This window comes from Astyanax mexicanus, chromosome 18 (genome assembly GCF_023375975.1).
Source record: "Astyanax mexicanus isolate ESR-SI-001 chromosome 18, AstMex3_surface, whole genome shotgun sequence".
Taxonomy (NCBI): domain Eukaryota; kingdom Metazoa; phylum Chordata; class Actinopteri; order Characiformes; family Acestrorhamphidae; genus Astyanax; species Astyanax mexicanus.
Genome location: NC_064425.1, coordinates 42,979,836 through 43,005,771, shown reverse-complemented (window position 1 = coordinate 43,005,771; position 25,936 = coordinate 42,979,836). Strand labels below are relative to the sequence as shown.

At 37.0% G+C, this 25,936-nt stretch overlaps 2 protein-coding genes across 2 annotated transcripts in view; one reads left to right on the top strand and one right to left on the bottom strand.

Annotated features, from left to right (window-relative positions):
- The window catches only part of LOC103046041 (calponin-3), a 53,245-nt gene extending 42,997 nt beyond the window's left edge, over window positions 1–10,248 (bottom strand). The window contains exon 1 of the mRNA XM_022680195.2: window positions 10,051–10,248. Within this exon, the coding sequence (XP_022535916.2) occupies window positions 10,051–10,107 (57 nt within the window). The 5' untranslated portion in view covers window positions 10,108–10,248. The remainder of the gene's footprint in view (window positions 1–10,050) is intronic.
- Window positions 10,249–15,558: 5,310 nt separating this feature from the next.
- On the top strand, window positions 15,559–24,406 carry si:dkey-10f21.4 (Transmembrane protein 56-B-like). Its single transcript, XM_022681507.2, has 8 exons — window positions 15,559–16,081; window positions 16,560–16,746; window positions 16,833–16,999; window positions 20,489–20,578; window positions 20,675–20,733; window positions 21,643–21,737; window positions 23,013–23,086; window positions 23,980–24,406. The coding sequence occupies exons 3-8, from the start codon at window positions 16,845–16,847 to the stop codon at window positions 24,296–24,298; spliced, it is 792 nt and encodes a 263-aa protein (XP_022537228.2). The 5' UTR covers window positions 15,559–16,081; window positions 16,560–16,746; window positions 16,833–16,844; the 3' UTR covers window positions 24,299–24,406.
- The last annotated feature ends 1,530 nt before the right edge of the window (window positions 24,407–25,936 follow it).

The window sequence follows — 25,936 nt, the reverse complement described above, 5'->3', positions numbered from 1 at the left end:
CAGTTTTATTGGAGTATAGTCTAAAGCTGTTTTTACCTCCTTTTTGTTAAGACTCTTCAACTTTTCTAGAGGATTCAGACTTTTAGACCAATTACAGGAAATTGATACAGGCTATCGTCACGCATTAAACAATACAAGAAGAAAAAGAGAAATAAAGAGAAAGAAAAAGCTGCTTAGCAAAACATAACTCTGTCCCTGTTGCTCTGGGAGTGTGTGTGTGTGTGTGTGTGTGTGTGTGTGTAACAGGCCTGACCATGCATACAAAATGTGTGTGTTGTCTAAGCGCTCAATAAGAATTGGGTTGCATGACAACTGATTACGCAAGCAGTGTTAACACTCTGGTCAACAAGCGTCTAAGCGTTGTTAAGTGGACTGTGGATAACATATATGAACATAATATCTATATTAATATTTGAAAACTATAAAAGTGCTACAAGTTTAGAACATAATTCATATATTAGGTATATATTAGGTATTTATATGTTAATACACATCATGTACAATAACACTAATAACACTGGCTGTTCAGACCATCAAAAATCAATCTGGATACAATATAGACACAATCCAGAAATGCAACAAATTAAATTTCATGTGGTTTCTGTCTGTTTAGATTGCAGTCAGATTGATTTGACAGTCTGGATATGCAACAAATCAGATTTCATGCAGTTCTGGCTGTTTAGACCATTAAACATCAATGTGGCTCCAATCTAGATCTGTTATAATTCTCATTATGTGGTTTCTGCCTGTTCAGACCATCAAAATCAATATGGATGCAATCTAGATATCAAACTGGATACAATCTAGATCTGTAATAAATCAGATTTCTTGTGGTTCAGCCTGTAAAGACCATCAAAAATCCATCTGGATGCAATCTAGATCTTAAATAAATCTGTTTTTATGTGGCTTCTGCTTGTACAGACCATCAAAAATCAATCTGGATACAATCTAGATCTGCGATAAATCAGATTTCATGCTGTTTCTGGCTGTACAGACCATCAAAAATCAACCTAGATGCAATCTAAACCTTTAATAAATCTGTTTTTATGTGACTTTTGCTTGTACAGACCATCAAAAATCAATCTGGATACAATCTAGATATGCAACAAATTAGACTTTGTGTGTTTGCTGCCTGTTCAGACCATCAAAATTCAACCTGGCTACAATCTAGATCTGTTAAAAATCAGATTTTCTGTGCTTCTGCCTGTTCAGACCATCAAAAATCAATCTTCTTCAATATAGATATGCAACAAATTAGATTTCATGTGCTTTATGCCTGTTCAGACCATCAAAAAGAATCTGAAAACAATCTAGATCTGTAATAAATCTGATTTCATGCGGTTTCTGGCTGTCCAAACTATCAATAATCCATCTGGATGTGGTTTCTGGCTGTTCAGTCCATCAAAATTCAATCTGGATGCAATCTAAATCTGTATTAAATCAGATTTCATGTGGTTTCTGGCTGTTCAGACCATCGAAAGTCAATGTGGCTACAATCCAGATCTGTAATAAATCTGATTGAGGCTTCTGCCTGTTCAGACAATCAAAAATCAACCGGGATGCAATGTAGATAAGCAACAAATCACATGTCATGTGTTTCTGCCTGTTCAGACCATCAAAAAAATTCTAGGTAAGCTATGAAGTAGATTTGTGCTGACTAATCTTTGACTAATCACAGTCACAGTGCAGTGTGGGCTGTAACTGGTGGCCACAGTATCTTTAACTAGAAGTATGTGTGTTTAGTCATTTCCCTGTAGTTAACACCTCCAGTTCTTTAAAGTGGTTTGTGTGATGTTGTGTAAAGTGTCTTCCCCCACCTGCTGAAACACCTCCTCACACTACAGCTGAGCCAGAGGAGCTGCAGAGCTCCAGCACTACTGCCTGTAATCTGTTCAGAGCTTCAGAACACAGATCCCACTGCGTCAAACAGCGGAGCGTCAGCTTATCATTTTCATAAAATTACTGGGACGACTGAGACATCTGCCTACATTACAGAGAATGAATGAGTAGCAGGCTGGTTATCCTGAAAGCAGAAATACCTCAAACCCATCTGCTGTAAATAAATGACAAGATAACCAATCGCTGCTGAAACAGATGTCACTGTAGATTTTTTTTCTTTACTGAATTCTACTACATACAGTGGTTTGAAAAAGTGTTTGCCCCCTTCCTGATTTCTTGCATGTCTGTTACACTTAAACTTAAATTTCGGAACATCAAACCAATTTAAATATAAGCCAAAGACAACACAGGTAATGCTATTTTTAAATTAAGGTGCTTATTATTAAGGGATTGCCCCCTTGTTAAAACATACCGTCACTGTGGTTTCTGACACCTGAGTACACGGTCTCTAGCCACACCCACGCCTGATTATTGCCACACCTGTTCTCAATCAAGAAATCACTTAAACAGGACCTGCCTGACAAAGTAAAATACATCTACCAAAATATCCTTAAAAGCTAAACATCATTCAGGAACAATTGAGAAAAAAGGTAATTGAGATCCATCAGCCTAAAAAAAAAGGCACTTCCAAAGCTTTGGGAATCCAGTGAACCACAGTGGGAGCCATTGTCCACAAATGGCAAAGACATGAAACACTGGTGAACCTTCCCAGGAGTGGCCGGCCGCCCAAAATTACCACAAGAGCGAGGCAAGGACTCATCCAAGAGGTCACAAAAGACCTACAACAACAATCTTGATGATTCCCAAGACTTTTGGGAAAATATTCTGTGGACCGATGACACAAAAGTTGAACTCTTTGGAAGGTGTGTGTCCCTCAGTACATCTGTCGTAAAAGAAACACTGCATTCCAGAAAAAGAACATTATACCTACAGTAAAACATGGTGGTGGTAGTGTGTGATGGTCTGGGGCTGTTTTGTTGCGTCAGGGCCTGGAAGACTTGCTGTGCTAAATGGAACTATGAATTCGGCTGTCTACCAAAAGATCCTAAAGGAGAATGTCCGACCATCTGTTCGTGACCTCAAGCTGAAACAAACTTGGGTTCTGCAGCAGGACAATGATCCAAAACACACCAGCAAGCCCACCTCCGATTGGCTGAAGAAAAACAAAATGAAGACTTTGGAGTGGCCTAGTCAAAGTCCACCCTGAATCCTATTGATATGCTGTGGCATGACCATAAAAAGGCCGTTCCTGCTGGAAAACCCTCAAATGTGGCTGAATTAAAATACTTAAAAAAATACTTAAATAAAAAAAAAAAATAAATAAAAAATATTGAAACGAAAGCCTCACATAATTTTACTTTAAAATACCACTTATAGGTGTAAATGTTCTCACTATAAAAAAGTACTTTTTATTAAAAATATTTTAAAAAGCTCTAGACTCCGCCTCTCGCCTCATTGGACTGGTGTTGTGTGTCTGTCATCAGCCTCAACTTTATAATTGGCAGATTCTTCTTATGTATTCTGCTGTTGTATGAAACTGACCAATGGATACTGAGGAAATCACTCAGGACACACCCATTATGACAGAAACCTGTAATTGACACCACTTCTAGGGCTGGGTGATATTGCAAAAAATCCTTCATCTTCTTTATTTGCAAAAAAACAGCACAATTTAAATGTATGTGCAAACTATTTTTTCCTCTACATTTTTTTTAAAACAAAAATATAATTTATAAAATTTATTTGATCAAATAGTTCAAACCGCCCACCTTCAAACTTACATGCAGCTTCACTCTGAAAGATTCACTGATTCACTCTGGAAGCTTCTATAGGTAAAGATGTACATTTTCACATTTTAAAAAAATCACATTTAAACAGTAATACGATTAATTAAATTAAATTGATAAACATACCAGCCCTAAAAACACTAATAAAAATGAGGTTTTAGGTCAAATTTATGTAGATTAAGATGCTAAAAGCAATGGTTCCCATTCTGTTGGATAATTTCTCAATAAAATACATTTTTGGAATAAAAAAAAAGAATAATAAATTCCCTATAAAAGGATGCAAAAACTGAACTAAACTAAACTGCTTTGCCTTGTGCACGAACAGAGCAACATCTTGCTGACTTCCTAAAGTGACGTAATTCTGAAAACTGTTTCACAGCTGCCTTTTACAGAAACAGTAACAGGGAAGTGTTATTTTAACAAGATGCAGACAGAAGTGTGGCACAAGCCATAAATATGTTTTCTAAAAATAGTCAAGTAAAAAAAAAATGGCTAGGTTATATTATTTAAAAAAATAAAAATACAAATAAATAAATAAATAAATAAAATGTATTAGCTCAGTCCGGACATTTCTAGTGATGTATGTATTAAATAATAATTAAAACTGTTTTCGCTTCTAGTGCCTTATGTTGGTTTCTTTAGTTTGGTGCTAAATTGCTAAAGCTAGAAGGCTAAGGAAAGCTTGTTTCACCAATAGCGCTGTAAAATCTGCCTAAATCACCACAGGTTAGCCACACGTCAAATGTGGTTTCTGAGACTGTATGATGACTTGCTGAGGTAAATTTGTTCACCTAGCTATAATTAAACATAGCAGCAATGCTGAAACCAGAATTCAGTCCATATTTAGGCTTTTAAAACACAACTAAGTGTGTAATGATCTGACATGCAGTTAGCACTATGCTAACTGATTATCCATAAGATTCCATAAGGTGTTAGCTTTCTTGTGATGCCAACTACAGAAAAAAAACGCTGAGAAAACGGATACGTATCTAATTTAAAACCGCATATGAAAGTGAGTCAAATCTAATTAGTAAAAATCGAATTTGGCACGTTCACACAGCCATAAAAAAAAAAACAGATCTGAGCCACATTGAGCAAAAACTCAGATTTGAGTCACTTCAGCCTGGTAATGTGAACGTAGCCTGAGAAAATACAAAGAGAGTGCAGATCTGTCTTCAAAAGATGTGCTACTAGAAACATATACTGGTATGTTTAACACTTTGTTATCAGAATAATTCTGCATGTTCCTGTAGAGCTTTAATAAAGTCTTCAATATTAAATTTACAATGTTAAAAAAAAAAAAAAAAAAAACGTAAAAAGAAAGAAAACACATTAGAAGAGATGTATCCAAACTTTTGATTGGTACTGTATATTTATTGTGTGTTTTCTCACTTTATTATTACATTATTAAAACACAGAAGTGTCAAATAAATAAATAAATATTTAAGTGAACTGACTGCAACTTCTGCCTTTGGTTCCTTACCGATAAAGTTCCTCTACTTGTACTTATGGCTCTATCGTACTCCACAACAGGGTGTGTTGCGATGCTCATTGCTATCTTACATCCCGTCAACAGTCCACGCCTTGCTCCCGTGCTGTTAAAATAGTGTCAGAGTTTAGGAATAAATCTGGGTGTGATGTTCTGGAAGTGAGGTGTGTTCAGGTAAATTTGTGGTGTGTTTCTATATATTTTGGTGGTGGAAAATACAGCGCCACTGACTGATTAAAACCCTGGCAACAGTCAATCATCAGAGTACTTTTAACTCAACAATAAACAGAATAAAGAATAAAATACGAACGCGCCAAAGTCAGAGCTCATCTGACTCTTAAAGGGAATAATAAGCAGGTGACACACTGATTGGTTTATTTCATGTTACGCCCTAAATTAACCACACTCATGTTTAATTAAGAGAATTAGTACATGCCTTTTGCGCATTTCAAGCTGTGCGAGGTGTATTTTTTGCGGCCTCACGATACCAAAGACACACTGGCACGCCTTAAATCCAACTGCTCGATATACAATTGAGTGGTGCACTATAGATCACTTAAATAGGGCCTTTAGTCTTTTGTGTTGTTAAGAATTAACAAAGTTTTGGGATATGAACCACGCCTCAAGTTCCCTAGCTCCTCCCCCTGGTCCTATATATATACCTCCCAGGTGCTCCTCACCTACGTGACTTTCGACCTCGCACCCGCCTCCACCCCATCACCACCCTCATCTTAATCTCTTACCTAGCTGCGGGGGGGATTTGGCTTGAGAACCGTCCCAAGCTGTTCTGAACTGTACCCCAAGTATCATAATCACAGTTCCCCTCCCCGCATGGTGTAGGCGGGGTTCATTATAGCAAATAAAGCAGCTATTTTCACACTTTCACAATACACAATATTGGACATATTTTCACACGCAGACAATATGCATTGGTGTTATTAATGGATTCCTAAAAAAAATTAAGCAAATATTTCAGTTAACAGTTATTTTTACTGTTACTGAGACACAGCACTAGCTGTAACTTCACCATAAAAAGGCTACCGGCACCATATCTGTCTATATCAGGAGTGTTAAACTGAGAATGACTTCATACAGTGACATATCACACTTTGATGCTCTGAAGAGAAAAAAAAAAAAAAAGGTAACAGTTTGTTTCACAAGATGCATGACCGGTCTGCAGTTCACTTTTAAATAGCAGAAAAAGGTTGAGATCATTTCCTCGAGCTTCAGGACCTCAGACGCCAAGTTTCTTCCACTGCACTCGAGCAGATCTGAAAGCTTCTGCAGCCTGAGAGACTAAAGCAGCTGTTATTCACAAGCTTAACCTACAGTTAAGCAGTTAACCCTACAAAATATGCAAAATACATCAACAGTATTATAGAAACATACGGAAAATATAAACTAGCGCCCTGAAATACAAGAAGATTATGTTTGCACCGATTTAAATATAAAAGCTGCTGTAAGGCTGCTTACTATTCAATAAAAATGTATAATAAAAAATTTAAATGTAAAGAAAACAAACGCTTGTGCATCACTTTAAGATTGCATGTTTACCTACAAACAAAATGCTGCTCGAAACAAAATATATATTTAAATTAGTGGTGTCAATCGATTAAAAATGAAACCAGAATAATCACAACAATATTCTGTAATTAACGGCAATTAATTGTACTTGTTCTTCCTAAGACGGATTTTTTTATAGTGGATATTAAAATGTAAATGAAAGAAAGAATGTAAGAAATGTAAAACGCAATTATATATTATATGCATATTAGTGGTGTCAATTAAAATACTAGTATATATATATATATTTTTTTTTTTCTTACTTTATTATAAACATCTCAGCTTGGTTGTAAGGATTTCTGAGTTATAACTTAATTAGCTGAGTATATAAAAGCGTTTTCACACCTGTAGTCGTGAAATTTCTATGATCCCAATCAGTTGATGAGTTTTTTTTGGTTTATTTGGAGCGTTTCTCCCTCTTTTTGCACAAAAATGGTCACCAATAAACCACGCAAGCACATCGTCTCCTCTGATTGGTCAGAGCTGTCTTGCACAGAAGCAAGGAAGTAAATATAATGAGAAGATTCTGTGAAGAAAATGTGCTGCTGTGCTTTTAAACACAGTGTTTTTAATGAGACAGGCATTGAACGCAGCACATACCACACTCTTAGTGTGTAAACAGCGTGGAGCAGCAGCAGCAGAGACGGTGTTTGTTTATTGCAGTAAATTATCTGGCTAATATATCAGATTAAACTGCACTTTATCATCAGTTTAGCTCAATTAAAAGAAGTCTTTCGATAGCTGGTTCGGATCGAGACCGGATCACGATCTCACCACAAGAAACCCGCCCCAGAAAAAAATCTGCATATTGGGCGGGGCAGATTACAGCAAAAGTTGAGGTCACTTGCATTAAAATAATACCGCATTACTGATTCCAAATTAATTGCAAACTTTGACGCTTTATCGGTTACAGATGTATATATGCACAATAAAATATATGCATAGAATATATTGCATTTCACCCAGTTAAACTGAATAATTACATGCTTTATAATGAAATGCACAGATGGCTTAATGTTCTTTAGTCACTGATATCCTCAGTAATTTAAAAACTATCCTTAAAAACCTTGATAAAAGAAGAAAATTATATATTTTAATATATTTCCCACATCTAATGAAAATGCCCTCACTGTTCTGCTCTATAAAATTTACCATATCTCTGAGTTTGATATATATATATATATATAAAAGCTGTAAGCAGCTGTAAATCTGTAAAAATGAGAACTGACTGCAAATTCAGTCTTTGGTTCCTGTGCTAATATATGCTAAACATACCAAGAACTTCCTTCGTATATTTAGTCTTGTGAGCAGCTATTTTTTGCACATATTTACTTACTCATATCTTCACATATTTTTGTGGATTATGGGCTTAATCTACTCCTACTCTTAATCCACGCCTCCGTATAAACAAAAAAGTCAGCACACAAATAAAATCCAATCAATCATAGCTGCATAAATAAACAAGTATTCACTCATCACACATGCTGTCACTCATTCCCTTCACTCAGTTGTTATGCTGCAGATTCTTCACTGTGGCATCTTTCCTGCTGTACTGCATTACATACATAACTAATAATCATCATCATATTTACCAGTATACTCATTATAAAGGCATGGCATGATGATTCCAGAGCAGGCTGTTCAATTTCACTGGAAGTTTGAAAAGTAGTCCTGAACAATCGGCTTAAAATCTGAATTAGAACCACTTATCTAAACATAAGAACTGCATATATTGGGCTGGGAGTCATGACAGTTAATATATTTAGTGTAAAACTTGTGCTTACTAGTGCTAATTTAATATAATTAATATTACTACACAAAACTGAATAAAACTGAACTTAATAAAGTGTTATTTTCCTAAACAATAGGTTTGTATGAAAGACCAAATCACCAACTTGTTTGATTTGGTTTTAAAAGCCTACTGGTGAAAATAGCACATCTATAGTACAATATGTTCTTCCAAAAAAAACAACTGATTAAAAAAATTAATAAATAAAAAATAGTAGATAAAATTCAAGCTGAAATATATCAATCAGAAGACAGAGTTAATAATGGGGAATGAGTCAATATTAACAGTTAAAATGTGATATAATTAATATTATATTTCAAAATAAATATAATGCCGGTTCCACGTTGATAGAAAAGCGCCATCAGAGGCACACTGCTGCTGCTGCAGCTCAGCCAATCAGCACTCCCTCCTGCCACCACCTCTAAACCCATACATCACCCAGTGCCCCTCTGAAACTACCCCTCACATTTTTTTTTTTTGCCTTTTTCAAATTTGAGCTGAGGGTGAAGTCAGCTAAATTCAGCTTGTTTACTGCTCCTTTAATGGGTAATGATACATGGGTTAAAAGTAAACAAGTGCCAACAAACTATATTTCTTTTCAGTAATATAAGTTATAATAAGTCCTGGTGACTTTTTCAAGACACAAGGAGAAGTGGTTTATTCCACTTAATCATTTTAGATCAGTAATTTTAGAGGTCTCAAGCACGAATTCTTAAAACTTAAAAATAGACAGAAACTAGTCAACAGTAACTAAATAAGATCTAAAATTATTTTAAAATCTGTATTTATTTGTATTTTTTAACTTTTTTAAAATAAAAAAGTAGAATATATTTTTTTTATTTTTTTTTATTATTTACAATATTTAAACATATTTCCTGTTACAATATTAAATCAGGATTTTTACGAATGTTTCTTATCAAACATAAAACCTGTTTATTTAATACTTTAAAATAAATACTCAAGATGTAGGCGTGTAGTATCAGATCAGGCACAAAACAAGACAAAAATGCTGGACTGTTTTGGGGTTGACTACATTTAAAAAAAATGTAGTTTACAAAGTGTAAAAAGGCTGATTTATATTAATAACAGCAAAATACAGGCTTATATCCATAATAAACGTTCTGAAGGTTCTAGATGCACATGTTTTTAGAAGTTCTCCGGCAGAAAGAAAACGTGTCCAACTGCAGGAAACCAAGACTAGCGGTAGAAAAAGGGACAAAAGCCTGTGAAACGAAAAAAATCACCCCACTCAGCCTGAAGCTCTCGATAAATCCTGGTTTATAAAGTTTAAAGAGTGAGTTTCCGGGTTTAGAAGGTTCTGCACTGATTTCAAAGCGCCGCAGTTGCTAAAGGTTCGAGAGAACGCTACATTAAAACAGCGCGAGCTGGAAGAAGAGAGTTAGAGAGTGGGGGAAGTGGAGGAAGAGCACAGCAGCTACAGAGCAGAGTAGCAGCGGCGCGAGGAGGTGAAAGAGGTGAAGGAGGAGAAGGAGGAGGTGGTGGAGGTCTGCTCTGGGTCTTACCTTGCTTCTAACTTCCGCAGACAGGCCGTACGCCGGACCCTTGTTAAACTGGGCCATAGTTCCGCTCTTTACTGAAGTTCTGAAGGAGATAAATGGAGGTTCCCGGGCTGCAGTAAAAAGCTCCACACACTCAGAGCAGCTCGACGTCCTCGGAAAGTGAAAGGCAGGCTGGGCTTTAGAGTCTGCCTCCTCCTCCTGCCCACATCAGCTCGCTCTCTCTCTCTCTCTCTCTCTCTCTCTCTCTCTCTCTCTCTCTCTCTCTCTCTCTCTCTCTCAGACTGGGAGTGATCTATCTATCTGCTGCTGCTGCAGGAGGAGAGGAGAAGGGTGGAGGTGGGTGTAGGAGTTCATGCACTATAAATCATCAAGTTAGGAAGTTGATTTATTTATTTTCCTTTTCAGTCCAAAAAGGGTTATTCACTAAAAATAAAAATAAAAAACTTAAAAAATAAAAAATTCTACTATAATATTATTTGTACTATTTTTAATTATTTTGTATTCTTATATTTACAAGACTTCTGACTACACAGAGTTTCTATTTCCCCACACTAATCTATTTTTATTTTCTTTCATTCATTCACCCACCCTTATAAGAAAATTAAACAAAATGGTTCAATATCACTTTTTTCATGGGTAACTGTACTTTCTAAGTAAACACATGGTAATAATTGCACTGCAGAGGTAAATTTCTTATAAAAACTACACTGTGTAAGTAAATGTATGATAAGAACAGCACTGCTGAGGTAGATTTATGAATCAAATTGCATTTTATGATAAGAATTACACTACTGAGGTAAATTTATTATAAGAAAAGCACTGCTGAGGTAAATTTACGATAAGAACAGCACTGCTGAGGTAGCTTTATGAATAAAATTGCACTGCTGAAGTAAATGTATGATAAGAATTACACTACTAAGGTAGATTTTTAATAAGAACAAGACTGTTAAAATGAATTCATGATAAGAACAGCACCACTCAGGTAAATTCGTTGTAAGGACAGCACTGTTGAAGTAAATTCATAATAAGAACAGCACTGCTGAGGTACGTTTCTGATTAAAATTGCACTGCTTGGCTAAGTAATTTAATGATAAGAATTACACTACTGAGGTAAATTTCTTAAAAAAACAGCACTGTTGAAGTAAATTTATAACTAAAATTGCACTGCTTGGCTATGAAAATGTATGATAAGAATTACACTACTGAGGTTAATTTCTTATAAGAAAAACATAGCTGAAGTAAATGTTTTATGAGAACAGCACTACTGAGGTAAATGTCTTATAAGAACCATGCTGCTGAGGTAAATGTTTGACTAAAATGTGTATCATCACTGTCCTTTCAAACCTCATATCTCCAAGATTGCAACATTACAGGAAAAGGGAAAAATATTTAATTGAAAATTAGATTTCTATTGGTCTATCCATAATAAAATTTGGACACAAGCTAAAGAACATCTGCCAGAGTGACATTATGACATAAAGTGAAAATCAGCAAAACTGGAGAAGAGTACAAGCATTCTGTCTGCAGTGATGCTGAACTGTACAGAAATTAGACGTATCATGTCAGATATCAGAGCCAAACAAACTCCAGTGAGTGTATTCCACGCTAAATTTATCCAGGAGGTTAAGGCCATGGTGTCTTCTTCATTTCCAGGACATCCTCCACATGGTGCAGACAGCATGTCCTCGTCCTCCTCGTTTCCCTGAGCTTCCCGAGGCCTCAGCGCCGCTGTCATGGGACGAGTGTGTGTAAACAGGATGTGCAACAATGGAAAATTTACTACCAGGAACAAGTCGTGCTGAAAATTACACTGTGAGTTTCTGAATGACTTTCATTTGTTGTTACTGTATGTGAATATTGTTCTGGTGTGGGAGGACTGCGACTGTTGATTAAACTACTCATTAATTTTATAAATTACTTAAAAGTCTACTAATGGTTTTGACTGTTGAGGCACATTGAAAAGTTACTATATTGCAGTAATTCAGTTCAAAATGTGAAACTCATATATCATATAAGATGTATTACACACAGAGTGATCTATTTTAAGAGATTATTTATTTTAGTGTAGATGATTATGAAGCTTACAGCCAATGAAAACCCAAAAATCAGCATCTCAGAAAATTAGAATACTATATAAGACCAATTGGTACTTTTGGCAGTGTGGGCAGTGTGCCAAGTCCTGCTGGAAAATGAAATCCACTAATGATCCGCTGGTGTTGGTCCACTGTGTTTTATTATCAAGTCCAAAGTCAGTGCAGTTTTGTTTTCCCAACAAATCTTACAGCACTTCATATCTTACAGCTTCCCTCTGCTGAAAACAACTTTTATGAAGATGCGGATTTCATTTTCCAGCAGTATTTATGGATTTATTTAACTTAAATTATATATATATATTTTTTTTGAGATGCACTAGTACATGCTATACATGCTTAAAATATTGATGCTGCCACTGCATGATATGATACCATAGCAACCATCTAGCAAAGACTCAGCAACACAATATTATCCTCCAAGGAATGTCATATACAGCAAACTAACTAACTAACTAACCATGCAACATCATTGGATACCATAACAGCCACCTTCCAGACAATTAGCAATCACTTTCCAACTACATATCAACACCATAGCAACCACCCAGCAACCTAGCCTAGTATCTGCCTGGAAGTGATGACCCACTATTAACCTATACATTTATTTCAGGAATGGACCTCATCTAGTTTACTTTTATTTATGTTACATTTTATACAATATATTTAATTTTCCTTTAATTTTAATTTTATTGACATTTACATTTTCACTTTTTAAAGAAACATTAGAAATATTATGTCTTTCAGCCCTTTTAATAGAAGTATTTTAATAATTTTTAGTATTAATTTTAATAAAAAGTATTAGTAGTGTTGTAAAAATTATGTTTAATTCATTATTTAATTAAAGAACATGCATATTAATAAAAAAAACAGTATTTTTCGCTGTAGATTAGAGTTAAATGCTGTGTTTCTGAGAAAAATTATCCCAGTCAGACTGAAGGTTTAGAATTTTCTGGAATCCGGTTGTTTACAGTTCCAGTGTTTACATTGTAAACTGGCCCAAACCAGTCAGATCTGCTCCTCTGTTGAGTTTGCATTATCAGTTCCTGCTGTGTGATGCTTTAAAGATAAGACTGGACAGTAAATCGATATCAATATTTAGTTACAATAAATCAGGGATTCTTAACTGGTCTTAACCCGAGAACCACTTTTTTTATGATCATTAAGTCGTGACCTACTTTTATAGAATACAAACCAAACAAATTTTTCAAAATTAGCCTTAAACAAACCTATTTAAACATAGGTATGCATGCAAAATGAATTTAAGAGCAATTAAAAAAAACTGAGGAGAAAAACTGCACAAAATAAAAGGACACAAAATTGTATATTTCATTTTTCATCTCTGCATTCAGATTATATTAGTAACAAACTCTCTGTCTCTTTTTTCACCTATATAAAAGACAAGTACAAAATCAGATGAGCTTTTATTATTTATTATATATTTCTATTATTTTTTTATGTATTTAATTTTTACAAGCTGTCCATGACCTGCCCAGATTGTGTCTGCAAAGCACTTTTGGATCCTGACCCACCAATTAAGAATCGCTGCAATAAACTGTATTTCACATTAATATATATTAGCATACCAACTGAAAAAATATATATACAGAAAATAATACATTTTATTTTACATTCAGTTGATGACCCACTATAAGTCTATGCATTTCCTTTAGGAAACGACCTCCTCTACTTTATTTTCATTGATAGTAAATTTTCATACAACAGATTTAATTTTTATTCCATTTTCATTTTAGTGACATTTACATTTTTACTTTTCACAAAAAAATGATTTAGCTTATTACCCATGTCTTTTTTTCCATCAGTGTGTTTTAAACCTATTTTAACGTTCTAATAATTGCTTATTATTTATAAGCTTTAAATTATTAAGTTATTATAAGCACTTTGAAGTTTAATATGAGTATTGAAAGTGTTGTATAAATTATTAAATATTACAAAAGATGAGTACAAAATCAGATGAGCATTAATTATTTATTATATATTTATATTATTGCTGACCCACAAATTAAGAATCGCTCTAATAAACTGTATTTCACATTAATATATTATCATAACAACTAAAAAAAATGAATAAATGAAACATTACATTTAGTTTAGTTAAAATTGACAACTAAAACGTATTAAAACAAAATTCATGGTTTCAGTTACACCACATTTTATTAAACAGTGTTTAATAAGACTTTTTATGTGCTGTTATCCTTCCTTAGGAGTTTGCTTTTCAGGATTGGGTGCTGTAGAGAAATCTCACCATCTAGTGGTGTGTTAGTGCTAAATTTACTACATTCAGAATACATTTAGCACTCTATTCAACATTACTCTTAGAATTTCAGAAGTGTACTACTTCTTTTATAAATCATTACTGATATATAATATCTCATTATTCCAAAATAGTCATCTGTAGAGAATTATCTTTATAACGTTTAATTAGTGCAATATATGGACATGACCTTGATCCTGTTACCTGTTATGTTTTTGTTTTGTATTTATTAAGGAGAACCTGTTTTTGTTAATGAGCCAGTATGTGTGACGCCAGGTAGAGAGGAGTGACGCGAGCCGAGTTAAAAGTACAAACAGGTTTATTAGCAGGCAAGCTAACAGATACTGCTAACAGGAAAGCCAGGCAAACAGCGGTCTCACCGATACCAGAAGACGTAGTCAAAAATACAGTCCGAGTTCGAAACCGAGAAACAGTCCAACCGTACAACAAATCCAATAAGGGCAAAACAAAAGACATAAACCGATAATCCGAAAACAGGGTCGTAACAAGAAAGCAAAAACAGAACATAGGAAAACGCTTAGTATGCAACATGAGTCGACAATACCTCGCGGTGTTTGTTTACAAACGGATGCCTTAAATACAGGAGCTAGACAAGAACGAACCGGAAGTAATTCAGAATACAGGTGAATCAGAGCGTCGGAGCGTAACGCGATTGGGTGAAGGTGAAAGGTTATTATTGATGTCATAACCAGCGGAATTCTGAGAAATGGAGTCCGGTAGTGTGGAAGGAGAACAAGGCTGCGTGACCGTATGCTGTTTTTTATTTATGTAAATAATATTTTAATAAGTAAATATGTATTGCTTTTATAAAAATGTTAATTGCTTATATAACTGCATATGTAACTAAGCTAATTCTAATTTACGATCAATGTCTTAATGGCATAAAACATAATAATAATAATAATTTAATGGCAGTATTTGTTAAGCCCAATTATGTATAGGACAATATATTGTTCAAAGGAAAATAATTAATGTGACCTTTGTGTAACAGATAATGTAATAAGTTAATGTAATGAGTTTTTTTTTGACCAGATAAATATTACTAAAAGTCACTTTTATTGATCAATTATTAAAAAATAATTTTACAAAGCATTTCTGTCTCACTATCGGCTGTTTCAGAATCGAAATAACTTTTTTTGCCAAGTACATAATAAGAGTACTGTATAGCCATATGGATGCCTAAATGTTTATTTTTTTATTGCGTATTGATTATTTATTTATTAAGTGAAAATAATTAAACAAACAGGCCCAAAACATGATACTTCCACCACCATGTTTCACAGATGGTATAGGTTTTTATGCTGGAATTTTCTAGGATTTTCCTTTCTCCATATATAACACTATTTTGATCTCATCTATCGACAAACTATTATTAATATTACACATTTCACATTTCAAGCATTACACATCCCTACTATGAACTGTGTGCATGTGGGTCACATGATGACAGTAGAGGAAGGAAGTTGTAACAGTTAATTTGCATATCGCTTCATGCTTTCTGCCAGTCTAACGTGTAGGAATGAATGAGGAGAGCGGTTCCTCTGTGTGTTTCTGCTCCTATTATGTTACGCATGTCAGCAGTAATTCTCCCGGAGCCGAGTCTGAAGCTGAAGGTCGAGCCGAGTCTGAAGCTGAAGGTCATTCACGTGTGAGTATCATTCCCCCAGTATCTGCCTGCACTGTCCAGTTCCTCTGTTCCCTCTGTACCACAGCCTGTTCAGACTGGGCTTCATACAGAAGGAGAAACACAGTGCTTATTAACATGTGTGTGACCAGTAGTTTACAGTAATCACACTGTCAGTAGTAGGAATAGTATTTTTATTATGTAGTAATTATAGTTATCTATCTATCTTTATAAATGTTCTACACTGAGAATCTGCAAACAGTCATTCATCCTCCTGCTGATAAATAGCTGTTCACAGTGTGTGGAGCGTGTGTGTGTGTGTGTGTGTGTGTGTGTGTGTGTGTGTGTGCTGAATTATGATGCAGGGGTGTATAGGCGGTGACTGTGTCAGCTGTGCTGGGGCAGACTGTGTTTCTGCATGTGTTTGGATGTGTAATAGATGGATACAGCAATCTGAGAATTGCTTGACCTCTGTGTGATTACACTGCTGTGTCATCAGCAGATATGCAAATGCAGCCCCTCGGCGGGCGTTTGGCAGTGGAGTGGCACTGCGGCAGCACAGGTGATGACCGGAGCTTTTCCCCCAGCCTGGATCCGGAGTCTGAGGAGTTTCTGTTACAGAACAGCGGAGTAATGATGTAACAGAGCGCAGGCTGAAGAGCGGGTACTCCGGCACCGGGCAGCAGTGGGTATGATGGGCTGTGTGGATTTATACAGACAGTATTTATCCTTTATTCTCTTTGTTTCTCACCACTGCCTCTCTCCACCGCTGCAGGGCTAGCCGGCCATGGAGCCTCTGAGCCTGGTGGTCCTGCTTGTTCCACTGGGCAGCTTTGTGTCCTCCCAGTGGCTGTTTCACAGAGGGAGCTCCTGGCTATCCGAGCGGCTCACTCCAGCCTTCATCATGCTGAATTACACTCAGCGCACACAGTGGAACTCCAGGTAACCCACTCAACTCAACAGAACTGCTTCCATCCTGCCTTAGTCCATTTTAAAAAAGCTCAGCGTTTTGGTGGTGTTTACATATGGCTTCTTTTTTTTTTTTTTGCATGATCCAGATCATTTCTGTAAGTGTTCAGTAAGTCTGCCCATGCAGAGATTTACAGTACAGAATCAGTACAGTCTGGTTTTAATGCAGGGCTACCTGAGGGCCTGAAGATCACCAGCATCCAATACTACAACTGTCAGACTTCTCCCTTAGACACAAGGATGGATGGATGGATGGATGGATGGCTAGATTAATGAATGGATGGCTAGATTAATGGATGGATGGCTAGAATAATGGAAGGATGGCTAGATTAATGAATGGATGGCTGGATTAATGGAAGGATGGCTAGATTAATGGAAGGATGGCTAGATGAATGGATGGGTGGCTAGATTAATGGATGGATGGCTAGATTAATGAATGGATGGCTAGATTAATGGAAGGATGGCTAGATTAATGCATGGATGGCTAGATTAATGGATGGATGGCTAGATTAATGAATGGATGGCTAGATTAATGGATGGATGGCTAGATTAATGAATGGATGGCTAGATTAATGCATGGATGGCTAGATTAATGGATGGATGGCTAGATTAATGGAAGGATGGCTAGATGAATGGATGGGTGGCTAGATGAATAGATGGATGGCTAGATTAATGGATGGATGGCTAGATTAATGGAAGGATGGCTAGATGAATGGATGGGTGGCTAGATTAATGGATGGATGGCTAGATTAATGAATGGATGGCTAGATTAATGGAAGGATGGCTAGATTAATGCATGGATGGCTAGATTAATGGATGGATGGCTAGATTAATGAATGGATGGCTAGATTAATGGATGGATGGCTAGATTAATGAATGGATGGCTAGATTAATGCATGGATGGCTAGATTAATGGATGGATGGCTAGATTAATGGAAGGATGGCTAGATGAATGGATGGGTGGCTAGATGAATAGATGGATGGCTAGATTAATGGATGGATGGCTAGATTAATGGATGGATGGCTAGATTAATGGATGGATGGCTAGATTAATGAATGGATGGCTAGATTAATGCATGGATGGCTAGATTAATGGATGGATGGCTAGATTAATGGAAGGATGGCTAGATGAATGGATGGGTGGCTAGATGAATAGATGGATGGCTAGATTAATGGATGGATGGCTAGATTAATGGATGGATGGCTAGATTAATGGATGGATGGCTAGATTAATGGATGGATGGCTAGATTAATGAATGGATGGCTAGATTAATGAATGGATGGATGGATTAATGGATGGATGGCTAGATTAATGGAAGGATGGCTAGATGAATGGATGGATGGCTAGATTAATGGATGGATGGCTAGATTAATGGATGGATGGCTAGATTAATGAATGGATGGCTAGAATAATGGAAGGATGGCTAGATTAATGAATGGATGGCTAGATTAATGGATGGATGGCTAGATTAATGAATGGATGGCTAGATTAATGCATGGATGGCTAGATTAATGGAAGGATGGCTAGATGAATGGATGGGTGGCTAGATGAATAGATGGATGGCTAGATTAATGGATGGATGGCTAGATTAATGGATGGATGGCTAGATTAATGAATGGATGGCTAGATTAATGAATGGATGGCTGGATTAATGGATGGATGGCTAGATTAATGGAAGGATGGCTAGATGAATGGATGGATGGCTAGATTAATGGATGGATGGCTAGATTAATGGATGGATGGCTAGATTAATGAATGGATGGCTAGATTAATGGATGGATGGCTAGAATAATGGAAGGATGGCTAGATTAATGAATGGATGGCTAGATTAATGGAAGGATGGCTAGATGAATGGATGGATGGCTAGATTAATGGATGGATGGCTAGATTAATGGATGGATGGCTAGATTAATGAATGGATGGCTAGATTAATGGATGGATGGCTAGAATAATGGAAGGATGGCTAGATTAATGAATGGATGGCTAGATTAATGGATGGATGGCTAGATTAATGAATGGATGGCTAGATTAATGCATGGATGGCTAGATTAATGGAAGGATGGCTAGATGAATGGATGGGTGGCTAGATGAATAGATGGATGGCTAGATTAATGGATGGATGGCTAGATTAATGGATGGATGGCTAGATTAATGGATGGATGGCTAGATTAATGAATGGATGGCTAGATTAATGAATGGATGGCTGGATTAATGGATGGATGGCTAGATTAATGGAAGGATGGCTAGATGAATGGATGGATGGCTAGATTAATGGATGGGTGGCTAGATTAATGGATGGATGGCTAGATTAATGAATGGATGGCTAGATTAATGGATGGATGGCTAGAATAATGGAAGGATGGCTAGATTAATGAATGGATGGCTGGATTAATGGAAGGATGGCTAGATTAATGGAAGGATGGCTAGATTAATGCATGGATGGCTAGATTAATGGATGGATGGCTAGATTAATGAATGGATGGCTAGATTAATGAATGGATGGCTAGATTAATGGATGCATGGATGGATTAATGAATGGATGGCTAGATTAATGGATGGATGGCTAGAATAATGGAAGGATGGCTAGATTAATGAATGGATGGCTAGATTAATGGAAGGATGGCTAGATGAATGGATGGATGGCTAGATTAATGGATGGATGGCTAGATTAATGGATGGATGGCTAGATTAATGAATGGATGGCTAGATTAATGGATGGATGGCTAGAATAATGGAAGGATGGCTAGATTAATGAATGGATGGCTAGATTAATGGATGGATGGCTAGATTAATGAATGGATGGCTAGATTAATGCATGGATGGCTAGATTAATGGAAGGATGGCTAGATGAATGGATGGGTGGCTAGATGAATAGATGGATGGCTAGATTAATGGATGGATGGCTAGATTAATGGATGGATGGCTAGATTAATGAATGGATGGCTAGATTAATGAATGGATGGCTGGATTAATGGATGGATGGCTAGATTAATGGAAGGATGGCTAGATGAATGGATGGATGGCTAGATTAATGGATGGATGGCTAGATTAATGGATGGATGGCTAGATTAATGAATGGATGGCTAGATTAATGGATGGATGGCTAGAATAATGGAAGGATGGCTAGATTAATGAATGGATGGCTGGATTAATGGAAGGATGGCTAGATTAATGGAAGGATGGCTAGATTAATGCATGGATGGCTAGATTAATGGATGGATGGCTAGATTAATGAATGGATGGCTAGATTAATGAATGGATGGCTAGATTAATGGATGCATGGATGGATGGTGACATGAATTGTTTGATGGTTGGATGGATAGATGGATGCATAGATGAATGTACTGGAGAGTAAGCTTTATTTAAAATCACAATCACAATGTAAATGCATCATCATATGCATCAATTTTAGCTTAAAATTCAGAAATGTAACTGATTTTCTCCAGCCGTTCTTCACACAGGGTTCCATCCACTATTCACGCCTTGGTGGTGGGACTGCTGTGTCTCTACATACTGCTGTTTGATGAAGCTACCAGGAGAGACCCAGTCTGGTGAGAATGTGTTCTGGTTGGCTGATTTAAAGCAGTAGAGCTCTTTCAGTCTTCTTCACTTCTGAACATTGTCTTCTAATCCCTCTCTTATGAAAGGGGCGACCCAACGCTGGTAAAACTGAACGTGGGCATAACCTCAGGCTACCTCATCTCAGGTGAGGCCTTTACAGATTCCCTCAGTGAAGCTTCATATGTACAAGACCAGTAAAATGTTTGGACACACCATATATTTAGAGATTTTTTATCATTTTAAAATGTTCTGCATTATAGATTAATACTGAAGTTATTCAAACTATAAAGGAATGGTCAGTTTTATGAGGTAGAGTCTCCTGGAATTCAGGCTTTCAGTTAACAGCTGTGCTGAGCTCAAATCAGGAGTTAATTACTTGAATTTCTTGTCTCTTAATAAAGTGTTTGAGAGCATCAGTTAAAGTAAAGTAGTGAAGAGGTAGAGTTACAGGTATACAGTGAATAGCTCTATTCTATTTGAGTAATGTTCGAATCCAGATTATGACAAGAACAACTCAACTCAACTAAAGAAAAAAAAAATACTTTAAGAAATGAAGGTCAGTCAATCTGAAACTTTTCAAGAACTTTGAAAGTTTCCTTAAGAGCAGTCACAAAGACCATTAAACATAATTTAATGATGGAACTGGCTCTAATCAGGACCACCACAGGAAAGGAAGAGCAAGAGTTTCCTCTGTTGCACAGGATAAGTTCACCAGAGTTACCAGCCTAAAATACCAGAGTATTTTGGTTTGTTTAACTTTAACTTTTATACTTCTATATGATTCCTTATGTGTTCCTTCATAGTCTGGATAGAATTATTATTAATTTTAAAACATTGAATTAAAAGATGTGTCCAAACTTCTATTTTTAATTGGGAGACTTCCATGTTAAATCAACTTCAAAAAAGATGTTTTTTAAATAAATAAGGGAACCAATAATTATTATTTTTTCAGTTGAATGACCTTAATTCTATATATATACAACATTATTCAAAGAAACTTATGTCATGTGTTCTGCTTTGTCTGGAGCTCAGGAGTTACTGCACTGTCTTTCAGATCTGCTGCTGATGGTCTTTTACTGGAACATCATTGGGGAGAAGTTCTTTGTCATTCATCACCTGGCTGCTCTTTATGCCTATTACTATGTTCTGGTGAGTTCGTAGATAAAGAGACGCACCTGCAGACTCAGATCCTGCTTCATTCAGCCATTCCCGTAATGCTCTGTGCATTAGACATGTGTTATAAATAAGTTTTAAGGTGTGATTGCTGATGCCAGAGAGGCTGGTGGGAGTATTTCCAGCAGGGGCAGACTCAGGTAGTTTGAAGGGCAACGGCTAAAAAAATAGTAGTATTAGCATTAGCCGCTAACTGTGTTTAGCAATAGCTCTTCTGCCGTTCAGAGGTGAGTATTATCGGCCTGTAGCCTGCTGCTAACCCCGGCTAGCACTGCTACCGTGCTAAGCGCTAGCTCTTTCGCCATTCAGAGGCAAGCATTATCGGACTGTAGTCTTTGCGTTTACTATGTTAAAACAAGCTACATGGGATGAACTGCTAGCTAATATTGCCCTGGCTTATCTGGAACATTTAGGGTTCCTCAGTGTAGCTCTGTCGGATGGCATTTACTCACGCAGTAGCTAATGCTAATGCTGCTGCACCCATCCTTAGTGTAAATCTGGAAATCTAAGCTTACTTTAAATAGACAGAAGTGCTTTACTCACCCAAATAAACAGTTTTCAGGAGAGAAATCTCTGTAGATTAACATCCAGCACTCGTTTGACTTTAAAATAAATCTTTTTTAAGAATTACAGTTTTGTTTACTGAGCTTAGCTTTACTTAACTTCCAGTTAACTCCCAGTGGCAAGACCTGCTAAATTAGAAGGACACATGGCGACACCCCTTTTTCTTACTAGTGTCACTTAATGCGCCTTATAATCCAGTGCGCCTTAAAGTGCAAAAATTAAGGTAAAAGGTTAAATTGGGATAAACTGTATTTGTAGTAAAACACAAAATAAATTGTTATTATTGATTATAATTCCCATTTATAAATGGACACCTATTCCATCCATTCATGTTTTTAACTTTAGCCACACCCCTCTGGAATATGCAGGCCTAATGTAGTGCAAAAAAGGTGCCCTTTTTATTTTATCCCTGCCATTCAAATAGCCTGAGTCCACAACTGTGTACAAACACCTATACACCCTTTACAGCACTACATCCACCTTGATCCACAGGAAGAGCATTTATTTCTCCATTAGAGGAACATCTAACTGGGCACTTTATCATTAATGATCTTGGCTTTTTCAACCATAGTGTCCCTGTTTTTTTATTATGATTATTAATATTCACAATGATTGAGGTGTCCCAATACTTTTGCCAATATACTGTAAATTAAAAAAAAAAAGATCATGACGTGTTTTTCCTTTCAGAGTCAGGGATTGTTGCCCTACTTTGCAAATTTCCGCCTGCTCTCCGAGTTATCCACCCCGTTTGTGAACCAGCGGTAAGCACTTTCTATAATACTCTCATCATCCAAAAAAATGTGTTTGATTGCAGTGCAATTCTGTGAGGAGATAAAGGTTACCAGGAACAATACATTATGAATATTCCCCATGAATATATGACACCCATGTGGATGTATAAGGATTTTTAAACATTTATTTAGTCTGGGAAGTTGTTTGACCAAAGGAGGATAGGTCCCCCTAATATGTTAGCCTTGATATGAAATTTAAAGCATAGTGTTTAAAAAGACATTTTAGGAAATGCAAAAACAAGGCAAAACAAGCTACATGGGACTAACCGCTAGTGTACTTCAGTGTAGCGCTGTCGGGCGGCATTAGCTGCTAACGGTTAATATGGAAATCTAAGCTTACTTTAAATAAACATAAGCGCTTTACTTCATGAGAGAAATCTGTGTGGATTAACATCCACCGCTTTTTTGACCTTAAAAGAAATCTGAAATATTTTTTTGAAGAATTACAGTTTTATATACACTATAAGGTGCACCAGATTATAAGGAACATTTTATGCGACACTAGTAAGGAAAAGGGGTGTCACAATGTTTTTCTTCTATTTCAGAAATGCTAAGGTAAGTAAACAAAACTGTAATAAGTAAGTAATCTAAGTAAGCTTAGATTTCCAGATTAACCGCTAGCAGCTAATGCTGCCCGAAAGCGCTACACTAAGGAACCTTTATAGTTTCGAAAAATACAGTTTGATACCTACAATACTTCTGTATGTGTCTCAATAACTATGACCAAGAGTTGCTCATATCAGTCTACATATCTTCCGTCCGAAAAGCATTGCAATCTGATACTACTTTCTGAATGCAGCTGTTTTTAACTATTCAAGGTCATCTGTTCATTCTGTTCTTCTCCCCCACATGATGTGTTTCAGATGGTTTTTTCACGTGCTGGGCTACCACAAGTATTCCAAGCCCTGCCTCTTCAATGGCGTAGCCATGGCCTTATCCTTTTTCGTGGTGAGGATCGCAGTCATTCCGTTCTATTACCGCGATGTGTACTCTGTGTACGGGACCGAAGCTTTCTATAGGCTCCCGCTGGGGGCCCGCAGTGCCTGGATCCTCTGCAGCCTCTGCCTGGACGTCATGAACATCTTATGGATGCGCAAGATCCTCCGGGGCTGCCTCAAAGTGCTACGCTCCAGCAGAAGCCAAAAAGCAACAAGGGAAGTGGAGAGCAAAAAGATGGACTGAGAGAACGAGAGAGTGTGTGTCCATCTTTCCCATTTCAGACTGTTTTATAAAATTACTGTATGCAAACCAATGAGCCAAAATATTAAACGATCAATAGAATATACCTGAGCCAGGTGGGCAGGTGGGTCATGCTGCATCCCATTTAAATATGTTCCAAGCAGGACATTTTAACCGGAGCGCCCTTATTGTACCGAAATCTGCACCCCCGCCATGAAAAGCACCTCCTCTCGGGAGCGTGTACATACGTCTTCTTGGCTTTAACTTTTTTTAGAGAAGGAAAATACCCAGGATGCTGTTCTAAGCTGTGCTGACTCTTAAGAAATAAGGAAAAAGAAACGTCACCTGCAGCCTCTCCTGAGAGGGGGTGCATTTCCTGGTGGGGGTGCTGAATTCAGCCCCATAGTAGTGCCGAAATCTGCACCCCCGCCATGAAAAGCACCTCCTCTCGGGAGCGTGTACATACGTCTTCTTGGCTTTAACTTTTTTTAGAGAAGGAAAATACCCAAGATGCTGTTCTAAGCTATGCTGACTCTTAAGAAATAAGGAAAAAGAAATGTCCCCTGCAGCCTCTCCCGAGAGGGGGTGCTTTTCCTGGTGGGAGTGCTGAATTTGGCACCATAGTAGTGCCCGAAAACTGCACCCCCGCCAGGAAAAGCATCTCCTCTCGCCAACACGTACGCATTGTCTGCATCGTCTTCTTGATAAAAGCGTTTTAACTTTACTAAAGAAATACGCTTTGAGAGGGGGTGCTTTTCCTGGCGGGGGTGCAGAATTCGGCACAACACCCGTACACAAGTCATACTTCTTATTTAGAAAGTGGAAAAGAGTTTCGTCAACCTTGAGTCCAGAATTCAAGGTGGCCAATCTGCAACCATAGTAAATACAGTAGTATTATTATTATAGAGTTTATTATCACTTGTATTTATTAGTGTCTCAGTCATACACATGATACTGTCCAACTTCATTCTGTAGACATCTGTAGCCGTGCAAAATAGATAATCAGATAATGTGTTGTTACCTATTTATCAACTGGTATTGCTAAGAATGTTAACCTGCGACATGATTGATGTGTGGGTTATATTTAATTTAGATTCCCCCCAAAAAATTATAAATAATTGTCAAACTAGTTTGGATCAACATTGAGGAAAATATGAAATCATCATCATGAAGTCATGGAGGGATCTAGAATTTTCATCTTAAGTAATGAAAAAAAATTAAATCACACAACATCGCGGTGTTCAGTAGCTCCTCCATTTCCACTCGCTGTTGTGTTTTTAACATGGATCTCCGTGGAAACACGCGCCCAAAGTGTAATTACGGTGCGCGGCAGTGGACAAACAGCTACAGTATTTTATTAAACGCAAGGAGACAAAACTCAGAGATGTGGATCCGGACGGGACTAAGGCCCCGTCCAAACGAACCTGGGTTTTTTTTGAAAAGGAAGGTTTTTGTCTCCGTTTTGGCCTTCCGTCCACACGAAAATGGCGTTTTCGGTCACTTAAGATTCGTCTTTATAACAGACTCCAGTGAAAAGAAACCCCACATTAAGCATTTTTAAGTGTTTTAGACGTCACTAAAATGCGCTGTGTGCATTTTTTTCCGATCCTCCTGACCGGACGTAATTTGACAAAATGGTTG